The sequence below is a fragment of the Apaloderma vittatum genome, unplaced genomic scaffold, assembly GCF_000703405.1.
Source record: "Apaloderma vittatum isolate BGI_N311 unplaced genomic scaffold, ASM70340v1 scaffold16827, whole genome shotgun sequence".
Lineage (NCBI taxonomy): Eukaryota > Metazoa > Chordata > Aves > Trogoniformes > Trogonidae > Apaloderma > Apaloderma vittatum.
In genome coordinates, this window is record NW_009724733.1 from 68,437 (window position 1) to 80,871 (window position 12,435).

The window sequence follows — 12,435 nt, forward strand, 5'->3', positions numbered from 1 at the left end:
AAAATACGAACTAAAGGTGATTTACAAGACAATGGCTGGAAATCAGTTTCATGCGGATGGGAAACACATCCACCTCTAAAATTAAATGTAACACTTTTATGTGGTTTTTTAACTCAACGTTCCAGAATGGAAGGTCTAATAGTTCACATACAAGTGCCCCAATCATAGCATTCAATAAAATTCAGCACAGGTTTTTGGGGGCTTTTTTCTTTCACTGTTAAGTTACAAATGTAAATCTTTCCCCTGTGATCATGCCAGAGCTTGTCTTGTCCTTACTTCTGTAATATAATCTCCTTAGCAAAGTAAACGGCAAGTAATTAACTCTTTTGATACTCAGGCCAATGTTCAAAGTAATCAACGGTTAGATTAGTGGCAAAACCTGCTAATTAGCAATTTCTAGCAGTTGCTGGTTTGCTGTTTTATTATGGTTTACATTTTGAGTAATTTCTTATTTCTCACAATGGCAAAGTACTATTTTTAGGAGTGTAAATTTAGGGGGAAAAAAGGCAAGGCTGTTCACTTCAGATTTATAGCAAGTGACAAGCTTCTGCCACGAAATTGCACCCAAACTCTATCTAATCACCTCCACTTTTCCTTAGCAGTTACTGATGCTGCAACACTGAAGATACTCTTCCTCTGTTGAAGTTCGTATCATCGCAAGCACCATTAAATTTTACATTTTGCACATCAGTCAGGCTCTCCTTCCCACTTCCTTCCATTACTGAACCTCAACAGCATTTTGCAGGGGCTTGCCTGCAGGGGCTCTCACACCGCGCTGCCTGAACACTGAGCAACCGGGCAGCATTTCAGAAACCAAATCCAGCTCTTTTTACTGGCAACTGCGCATCTGCGTCCACGAGCAAAAAGGACGAAAAACTGGCCTAAACCCCAAGTCACGAGGAGCTTTGCTCTTCGTTTGGGCTGGGCCAGCGCTCCAGGGAGTAAGGAGGTTCAGAACACAGTTGCTCGCAGAAGCGGCACCACGTTTACGGTCGGGTTCCCAAGGCAATCTTTCCCTTCCCACGTGTATCAGTTGTTATTCACTACTCACACACGTAAGACTTGAAGGGAACATGTGAGGACATGTGATTGCATCTTTTCAAGCTCTCTGTAGCTTTGTTATTGGAAAAATACCTGTGACTGAGTCAAATTGTGACAAAATTTTGGCACTTCTGTAAATTCACTGGGCTTAGTATTGTATTTTTACCTGTGAAAATCTATAAATTGTGCCAACAAGTCATTAGTTTAAGAATTGGGTCTACTCCTCTCAAGATAATTTGATCATATATCTTATACAACTTTTTATTTTTGTCAATAGCTACTCAGACCCACAATGGCGCAGGAATGAGCACATCCAAGACTTTGTATCCACAAAGTATTTTTAATTTTCCTTTGAACTATATGCTAAAATTCCCTGTTCACAACAACCAAAAGCAGAACTTAATGGATTCTTTCAGGCAAATATTGACCTATTTTTAGAAAGACTACATAAGAATGCTTATGAAAGCAAACTTCAGTTAATTCTTAACTGAATGAAGATGCTTTGCATACTGCAATAGTTGATGTATAAAGTCAGATTCCACCAGCAACTGCCACTGAATACTGCGTAATTGTTTAACTGCTAAATAAAAGGACAAGATTTACTTTTTTTTCCCCGAATTACTTCTCATTTTGTGCAAAAGGGATGTAAAATGTGCATACAGGTGCAAGGAGTGTGGAGTAATGGAGTTTCCTTCTCACAAATACATCGGTTAAGTAAGAATTTGTTTTTGATGGAGGCTGCTGGGCAGGCTAAGAAAAGGGAGGAAATGTGTGCAACTCTGTAAATTTAAAATAAGACATGGAGACACAACAGTATTAAAAGGGATTAGACCGAGCCAGCACTGTGCATTTTGTGATGAACATGTTTATATTCTTAATTTTACCTTTCAACTGAAGGCCTCTAAAAAGACAATGGAGAGGGCAGGAAGATGATTTGCCAGAAGTATTTTGTACAAAGGCACTTCTCAAATGTTTTTCTAACTGCAAGACTTTCCTCAGCTGCAACACTGAGTTTCAGTTAACTGCACAGCTCACTGCACCACCAGTTAAAGTGTTCAAAGGTGAAAGGACAAGCACTAACATAGGGAAATATTTCTCACACCATTCAGTACATCTAAATGTTGAGTTTGAGTCTACAGCAACATTTTAAGCATTTTTTTGCAACCAGGTACTTCATTCCAGTCTCAGCCACACACCTCAGCAGAAATGTGAGCCAATTCTTCACTCCTCATGGCTTTTTTTTAAAAAAAAAAAAAGAAAAAAAAAATGTTGCTGCTAGGGGGTATGTACACTCAAGCTTGCATAGTTCTAGAATCACGTGGGTGAACTTTGCAAATGGTATTGCTAGTTCCACATCTGTGGAACTTAAAAAAAAAAGGAAAAAGAAAAAGGGTACCGACATATTCTCACTTGGCATCCAATCATACTGACACAGCAGATACAAGAAAAGGTAGCCTGGAACTAAAAAATTCAGATGACGCTGTGTTTCAAAGAAGCAGGTGAGGATGAAGTGAAATACCTATGTGGACATTTGCTTCATCCACTCACTTATTTGAGAAAAAAATTAAAAATCAAAAATTTCCTACTTCCATTCAGACAACTCCAAAAATCAAATAGTAAATACCAGTGCCAGCAAAATCATTACACTGTAATTACAAGGACAAATTGGTTCAGAAATTCTGGGTCTGAAAATAAATGGCTGTACTCATCCAATCCACAACCTGAGAATTTAAGAAGTTACCATAGCAAGAATATAAAATGCAACCGCTTTCCTTGTCCGGACTGGCCCTCAATCAGCCGTTGGCCTGGCTATTAAATGTGCTTTCTGTTTTAGGCTTAGGATTAAGTCTTTGTTTTCAAAAAATGATCTATAAAAGGATCTTTGCTGGCTGAATGTTATCCTGGAGGTGGGGAGGGGAGGGTGCCGGTGTCTTTTTTTTTAACTCTAATTACCTCCTGGCTAAAGGGTGTCCTAAAGGACTAGATTATCAGTATTTGTTGTGGCAAAACCTCATACCTCATGGAGCAGAAACAAATTTCAAGTACTATTCACTGTGTGTCAGCAATTGCCAAGTGAACAACATTCACACCTCTGTGCTTCACTAGGCCTTCTCTCTGAGATCCAATTCAGATGAGTTTTCCCTGCCAATTGTTTGAAGATTCAAAATGAGTTTGAAAATTTTGAGTGGAAAAACTGCTTTATGCATCTATGGAACGGGCTCCAACAGTTACTATTCCATCAGTCATATGCCTTTTCAGAATTTTCTAGCTACCAAAGTGCAATTTAATGGAAAAAATTCCTCCTCGGAAAACTCACTTTCTTAACTCATTCAGTCTTATTAAAACACTTCTTATATTACTCATATATGCTTGCTTTACAGCATGTCTTAAGCATTAAAAACATAAGCTTTGGTCTTAGTCATATTTGAGACAATGCTGCTGTTCTGTCACACTGTGCCTAAGCGGTTATAAAAGAAACTAAAGGGCAAATTTTTCCAGAGCCACAGAAGTTAACCCTCCCGCTTCCCCAGGTTTTACTTGAGCTTCTCTTGGTTTATAATCCCATCTGTAGAACATCAAAGGGAAATGAAACCCACTATGTATACTGATTTTAAAGCTAGGGGTATATAAAATGAAAACAAACTATTTCCTTCTGCTTTTTTTGTTTGGTCACCTCCACAGTCCCTAAAAAAAAGAGCCCACGAAGAGTGACCCACCACTCTTTCAGAGTCATCTCAAGACACTCAGTGGCTTAAGTGAGTCTCTTGGGTTACCTGCATCTTTCAGGAGCATTTTAGAAGCATGTTTCCATGACTTCTGAATGCCGTTGGCTACTAAATTTCACTTTGCTTAAAACGAAGGGCACTGCTACAAGCTCAGACTTCCTGCCCTGAGTTCAGAGTCAGCGACTGCTGCACCACACTCATCCAGGAGGAAGTGAGCTGGGCTGGGCTGGCTCCCAGCTTTCTCTAGAAACCTCCGGAGCACGCATGTTCTGATAAGCAAACTCTTTAAGTTCTTCCGCAGACAAACCCCAACTGCTTTTCTTTTTTTTTTTCCTCCCTATTAAAATCTCAGTGGCTAGAGGGCTGGGTTGTGTTTGTTGGGATTTTTTTTAAATCTAAGCGTAAGCCAGTAAGCGATAAGCAAACAATAGATCAGACTGTATTCAGAGGACGATCTATCGTGCACCCACACGGAGACAGAAAAACTGACAGAGCCAATTGCGTTACAGTTAACATTTTCTTTATTTCAGTATAAGAATTCCTGAACTGAATGAAGAATGATAGTTTGGCCCATACTGCTAGACTAGATAAACTCTTTAAGTATGCGGTGCCACAAGTGTACACAGTACTGTAATAGCAAAAAAGACGGCCTGGGACAAGTTTCATTTTTATTATTAGCAGGAGTTAGACGTTTCAGGTAAGGATATTATGCATTTCTGAATTTGCCTGGAAAGTTAATTAAAATTCTGAGAACATTTTAAAACATTGTAAAATCGCCTACAGATATTCATGATACTTTGGTAGGGGACGTGGAATAAAAACCTACATCATGTAAACATTCAGTAAACAGATTCTCTGCACTCTGAAGCCTAAGTAATACACAGGATGAGAATAATTACATAAGAAACTTAAATTTTCTACACAGAACGTGCTGCCAAAAAACAAGAGTCAAGCCTGAAACTTTTTTTCAACGGGAAAGTAGAAGCATTGTAACAAAACTGTATGATATGGTGGGCAATGCAGGTCATATCAACTGTTAGAGGCGTTAGCAGAGGTCTAACAAGAAACAAGTCCAATTACTTGCAGTGTTCCACAAAAACATACCCCTGACTGCTTACTGGTGCTTCGAAACAGGAAAAAAATATAAGAATCCATAGGCATATAGAAACAAACACAGGAAACAACTGTCTGCTAGGTCAGAGGAATTAAGGTGGCATTATATATTGAATTATCCTTAAGTACTGTTTTAAAGAGAAAATTATCTTCGAAGGAAGCTAGAATGAAAAGCTAGAAGCATGCTGATTTTTTTTAACAACCTGCAAGGTTGGCTTCGTCTTTTTTCTTTAGGGCAGTAGATTGTTTAAAATAACGCAAATTCCTTTCTTCCTTCCTGTTCTTAGCATCTCAAAGAGAGTTATTTTTACCTTCAGTAAGCGTGCCTGGAATATTTTTGTGGTATACTGTGGGACAGCTAGACTCCAGGGACGATAAACAGAGCTGACGTATTTTTTTAGTTGCAAGTTGTACACATCCCATGACTGCCTTCTTAAACAAATACCTTACCTTGTAAGAACTGCACGGGTTTTCTCCTTTGTGGATACATGTAACACTCACTAAAAATGCAGATAAACCAAATCTGCCTCAAATAGCTAACGAGGAAAAAATATACTGTTTAATATGCAGAAAAAGAATAAAACTTAAGGCTTGCATTATTGTAACCTGCATTATTAGGCCTTGGAAATGCAAGAAATTGTAGTTATAACCAGCAACTGAGCTTGTTTTGACCCTGGATGTTACAGAAAGGAGAAAGAATTCCTTCTAGGGAAGATAGGAGGAACCTATGGTAAAAGCAACACCTTCAAAATCTTTCACAGGCTTCTTTAAACTGCCACCTGCTGGTCAGCTCATATTTCATGAGGATATGAAAAATGACAGGCTAGCTAAGAATTCAGAGTATTACATGTTCTTTACTTTGTCCTCTCACAGAAGAAAAAAACCAAAACAAACCCAATGTCATTGTCAAAGTTCAGAAGTAGTATCTCGACTTTGCAGGATACTGTGATGCTTAGTCGCTGTCAACAAATCCATCCAATTTAACAAAGCGAGCCAATAACTACAAAAATTGTTTGAAAAGCTAAAGCAGATATATTCTACACGAACATACGTGTTCCAATTATCCATCAGTAATAGCAGTGTAAAGCCCTTTTTTTAAAAAAAAATAAAAAAAATACTGGTTATACTCTACTGCGGGGTGGAGGGCCAAGCTAAAAAAAGAAGTGAGAATATATCACCTGTGCATCTTCTCACAAATATCATGAGATTTTGGATGGTTGCATCAAGCCTTACACAGGCAGTAAAAAAATACTCCGAGCTTTTGGAGACTCTGAAGTATTGAGCACCTTTCTCACATCTGGCCCTACCAGTTGCTCATTAAAAATCAGATTTTGAACAAAATCATATTTCACATGAAGTACTGGAAGAAATAACTACTGATCAAGCGCCTACAAGTAAAATTAAGTATTTTATTTCAAGGTCAGATGCAGGTATGAAATTTATTTATTCATGTATAAACACCTCACTGAGTCTGTCCATTCATCTCAAAACAACTTCAAAGCTCAATTTTTGAAAGGGAATCAAAGCCAACTTTTTAATCCCTGATACGTCAGCTCTAAAAATGTTTGTTTGCTCTTAAGGCAGAAATCCACAGCCCAACCCCTGTCTTTCTCTCCTGTCAATTACACACCCAAAGCAACTTCCCAATTAAAAATTTGGCCTTAACTAGGTTTAAAATCTCAAGTAAACTCCATTAAAAAAACACCTCCAAGGACAACAAAAGCGTATCCAAACCCTTTTTTTAAAATGTCAGAAAAGTAAAAAAGCCTGAGCACACCTTCCCTACCAAACACACCTTTCCTGGCACTCAGCTGCAATAGAAAGACATTTAAGAGGTGTGCAGTAGCAGAAATAAGTGTTGTAATATGACAAATAAGTGTCATATCCAGGTTCCAATCTGGAACCAGATGTCCACAAACAGCGTGGGGAGAAAAGAAAGAAGAAAAAAACCCAAACAGACCAGAATCCACCTAGTATCGCTTGTGGAGGTGTATGTGCTTGTGGAATACGCAGAATTTTTCTGATCTTTCTTAAAGAGCATCTAAGCCAACATTTACAACTATCATAATGAACATAGAAATATAGAAGTTAATTAGTAAATGTATTTAATCTTAAGAATTACATCCTACTCAATTAGCTGTGCAAGGCTTTTATCATTGTATGATTGCGTTTACTTTTTTAAACTCTTGCCCTTAACATTCTGGAGAAAGTTTCTCTCTGGATGGATGCTCTCGGGGCACACACATATTTAGCCATTTAGGCAAGGGCTAAATGCTAATACAAAAGGGGAAAAAAAAGATTTTGTAGCCACCCACACAACCCCCAATTTCTATCTTTTCGTGGTTTGTAGAACAGATCAATCGTAGGTACAAAAACACATGCCTGACTTTTTTGTTTTATTGAAAGGCAAAATGTATCCAGTATCATGGGAAACAAACTGGGTCCAGTCCTTAGTTGGCACAAGCTCAGGTCTGTGGAGCTTCAAACCATCTAAGGATCTAGCCCACTAATCTGCTTCCCCTGGCACCCAGGCCCACCAAATCTGTTTCTTGACAGCGCGTGTTTTCTGATGTATTGACTCAGATTGTTTTGATATTTTAAAACCTCTAAATCATTGAAAAGGATTAATTGATGTTCTAGTTTGTGTATCTGTGTTCTGTGAGTAGTGTATGGTGTTAATTTTTCTCACAGCTTTTGTTATTTAGCAGTAGCTGAGTAAATTAAGAGCTAAATTCTAAAATTTCCATCTCGGCCTATATAATCATAGCCTTTTTTACATGTGAACCGTTAGGTTGCAACACAAAATCCTGCAACAATGAGCCTTTTGTCGAGAAAGATTTCTAGAGCTTTCACTTTATAAACACACCATCTAGAAATATCAGACTCGTTCACCCAAAATCACAATATTTAGAGATGCATATTTAGAGCCAAAAAGACAGTATGTTCCTTATACTGGTCTGGCTGAATAGGTGGTCCCAAACACAAACAGTCATTACACAGTGAGTCCCAGCAGTAAAGCCAAAATCAGTAGAAGCTGGTAAACCAGTAGCTGGGGAGTCTCTCAACTGAGAGAACAAAACGAGAACAAGTATTACTTTACCTGACTTCTGCTATGGATATTATTTCCCATGGGCCTTCCTTTGCTTGTTTTATTGGGGTAAAGGAGGGAGAATTTGTGGCTTTTTTTTTGTTAAAATATTTTTCCAGTTACAGCAAGATATAAAGCCCTTAACATGCAATCTTTTTTCCCCCCACCCAAAGGTAAACCATTTACTGAACACTGTCTAGATATTTGAACTGCATTCATTCTGGTGTCCAAGCACCTCATGCGTTTGTTAGGGGAGATGAAAGAGTCTCTAGGAAAGCTGGAAGCCCTACTCCCTTGTTAGCAGGCAAGTATTTTCTCTACAGCTTTTGTGCTACAAACCGCTTGAAGCTGTTTGTCTACAGGTATTTTACTAATCCCACCAACTACATTTCTGGATCCACCAGTAAACCAGCATGCATACTTCACCCTCATGCTGCCACTCTTTGGCTGATCGGTTTTTAATAGTGTAGATGACCTGGGGAATGGTCTAATGGATTGTATGAATACGCTTCTGGTACATACGTTTCATTTATTGTATGTCAATTGAGAAGAATTAAGTTCCAAATATGCAGAGCTAAAACTATGATTAGTAAGTATCAAAAAGATACATCCTTTGCTGCCTGTTTAACTCTACTGGGGATGAAGCTATTTGCATCACAGAGAAATAGCATTTAAACTGCCTGAAAACTAATTTGAGCTTCAAGGGGCTCTGCTCAGAAACCGTCCAGTTCTAGATCAAACAGAGGATTAGGAACGTTGCTTCAATATAAAAGCTATGGCAACATGACAATATTGAGTTACGTAATGTAACTAATGTAGTACACTTACATAAAGTCTGTAGAAGAAAATACAGAACACACTGGCATTTTACTTTGCCTCTAATAGAAGGTTACAATTCTAAAACTTTGTTGGTAAATACATTAAAAACCACAATAATATCTCGACGTCCCCAAATCAGACGTTCGTATTACAATAAATGAATTTGCAATGCACACATTAACAGGTTTCACAGAGGCCAAAACTGTAACTTGTCTAGAGCACCAATGTTAGAGAATTCGCCTTTGATTTTTGCTTTTAAACAAGATTCACACCTGAAAATTTCTGTAATTAAATGGTTGTGTGCAAACACCACTTTTTTTTTACCTCATTCTCAGTTAAGGAAGCTGAAGGAGATGAACTCTTGCTAAAAGTAAGAGTTGAAGATTCTGCTGCTGAAGCCCGATTTCGCTTCTTCAGAGGTTTACATGCATCAGACAGATTTTTCGTTGCTGTAAAATAATTTTGGTTTACAAAGTGAAGTTTGGAACTTTACAAAGTTATCTCCCTGAAGCCATTTAAAATATTCCTTCAGATAAAGGAAGGAATGATTTAGGTAGGTCTTCTGGGCACCTACGTAGGCCTGAGAGAACACGAAGCAAGTTTCTGAAACCACGTGTTTTGGCTTGATTTTAAAAATAGAGAGGTTTCTATTATCAAATACATACTGCAAATGGCCAGAAAATGTTTTCCCAATTCTTTTTTTTGGCTCATTTCTATTAAAATCAAAACATCTTGGAACTTACAACCTCTTTAAAGCAGAGGTAACAGTTATCTCCTCAGACAAACATTAGAAGGCCTACGTGATCTCATCACAACCCGAGTACCACCAACACTTTGTTAAGAGAAAAGTTCCACACAGGAGCCAGGTACCAGACGTGACCTGCGGCGCGGCACCGCTCCTACATCGCGCAGAACTTGCTGAAGCTTACTTCTCTTTGGCACATATCATCATAAAACCTAGAGAGACATGCGCTTACGCAAGTTACCTTAAACCCCAGAATCATTAGCAAGTCTGACTTTTGGATTTTGGGCCAAGGTTATTTAGAATTCCCTCTGATGCTCCCCACTGCCTCCCATCAAGCATCATTTGAAAGGGCTGCAAATCGCACAGCGACGGATTATACATCGATGGGCACTGCCCGTGTTTTATCGGGCTGTAACGCAGGACAGACTGGAGCGGCGGGATTTGTATCGCGGCTCGCCAAGCTCACAGGGCAACAGCTTTAATTTGGTGCCATCAAATGGTGAACTTGCGAACTGCTGCTCCAAATCAGCAACGCGCAATTCCAGTCAAGGATAACGCTGCCGAATGGTGGTAGTGAAGGAAGAGGGCATGCTCCCCCACCCGCAGCTGGGGCACGGCGGCTGCAACTGCTTATTGCGCCAGCGAAATTTAGCCGGCTGCCTCAGACACCCTGTTTATTTTAAAATTATTTAATTGCAAAAGTTACATTAAAACTTATTCTGACCACATTACCTGACTGGTTCTTTTGTGAAGAGGAGGTTTCTGTGACCTTAGAAGAGTTTGTTTTTGCTGTTTTGTCATTGCTTGTCTCCCTCTGTCACAAAAAAAAATATGAAAAAATAAAAAAACTCCTAATTTATGAGTGGTTGGATAAAACTGGCAATTATTTCTGGATTTATGTTATTAAAAAGAAAGTGTCTTTACAAATATCGGAATGGTAGTGTAGTTAAGCTAGCCCCATTCAAATGATTTTTAAAACTCATTTACAGCACAGGGTACAAACCCATAAACAAATGAGAAAACTAAAGAACACAGTATTCCAGCATCCCACTCATCCATCCCAAACTCAGCATATCAAAAAGGGGAGCTCCAAACGAACACAAAACATGTAAATCATCCTTACTATCCTTTGTCTAAATTGGTCAAGTTAAAACCTTTAATTATGAAAGGTAAACTGCAGAATTAGTATGTAAATTTGAGAAAAAAACACCCTGTGCAGAATTTTAAGTCTCAGAGAGGCTTGCTTTCAACTCCACAACTTACAGCAGTGCCATTTTTTAAATTACTATGGTTAAGATTGTTTCAGCATTTCCAAAATAAGCCCAGTATTTTCAAGGGAGCATAAACAACATACAACATGCTTCAGACTGACGATTTTCAGTAAAAGTTCAGGCTGAAAACTGGCAAAGTTTTTGTCAAGGCTGTCAAAATTAGATACTGTTCCTCACACATGCCACTAATTTTTTTCTTTTTTTTAGGATACAGGTTCATTCCAGTATTACATCACTAAAATTGTAGCCAAGATGTTTAACGCTGACCAACAGCAATAATTCCACCCAACACCGGGTTTTACATACGTTTTCATGTTCTTCATCAGACAAAAGATGTGCAGGTGAACACCTCAAAGGCCATAGTACTCACTTTCTTTGTAAAAATAAACAGGAATGGCTACTGTTCTGCAGATGTGCTACACTGTGTTTTTACTGACTTTGAAGTAAACTAAGATGCTCTACCGCGAGTGCCACCGCAGGCTCCCAATATCAGTTTTGTAAGATTACTGTTACACTTCCCTGTAAAAATGAAGGAAAACGTACACTACAGTTCTCTCTTCAGTTCAAAGCATGCTTTACAAAACCCCCATTCTGTTAACGTGCATTTTACACACATCATGAAAGCGCCGATGAACAAATTAGTTTTTCAAAACTTTCATGACGCAATGACTTTGTGTGAAAACATTCCCGTTTCATAAATAAGAACTAACGACAAAAAGGGGAGGATAAGGCACAACACTCATGCAAGAAGTAAAACGTCGTGAAAAAAAGTCATTAAAGCTCCTCCTTTCCCAAACGATTGCATCAAAAGCCTGCAGGTAAGCTGAGAATAGTAGAAAGAAAGCGTAAGGTTAGCATTTGGGTTTTTAAATCATTACATGGACTTTTTCCTGCCACTCACTAAACGTTTTCCTAAGCAGCAGCACATACAGCTGGAAGCACCCTGGGCTGGTAAAGGCAGGAAATAGACTGAGAGATAATTCTTAAAAGAAACTGCAAAGCAACCATTCTATGATATATGACCTTTGGGTGGACAGAAGCATCAAGACTGCTGTGCACATTTAGAGTTTCCAGATTACCTCATATTCAAACACTCCAGATTCCTTGCAACTAGTTCCGCTAAACGGATCAGATAGAGGACAACACTTTTTAAATGCACGTTACTAAGCCAGTGTTACTACTGGTATATGTATCTAATGGGAATCATTAATCTGATTTATTTATTATCCTGTTAATATTCACATCTGTATCACAGCATCAAAGATATCAGAACCTCCTCTGCCTGAACTATACTGCAACCACCTTTCGTTCTGCTCGTGATAACACAGGCTAATTGTAGTGTTCAAATGCTGAGGGGACAGTAAAGAAATAAATTGAGGACAGTCAAAGCAAGGGCTTCATAGCAGGAATTAATTACAACAAGCAAACTTAATTATTCCATGGATCTAGTCTAATAAAGTGAATTCAAATCGATTAGACAGGTTTAAAAGGGGACCAAAAAACTTCTCCTACAATATAAAATGAATATTCAACAATTAATCCATTAGACTAAGAAGTGCAAAACCGGTTTTGGCCTTCCTTTCTGCACAGGTTACAACATTTCTCAAAGAATTATCTTTATCTTTTACTAAT

At 38.5% G+C, this 12,435-nt stretch overlaps 1 protein-coding gene across 1 annotated transcript in view; it reads right to left on the reverse strand.

Moving 5' to 3' along the window:
* The window catches only part of WHSC1 (Wolf-Hirschhorn syndrome candidate 1), a 58,722-nt gene that overhangs the window by 16,031 nt on the left and 30,256 nt on the right, over positions 1-12,435 (reverse strand). Inside the window, 2 exon segments of the mRNA XM_009872640.1 lie at positions 9,112-9,236; positions 10,265-10,346. Of these exon segments, the coding sequence (XP_009870942.1) occupies positions 9,112-9,236; positions 10,265-10,346 (207 nt within the window).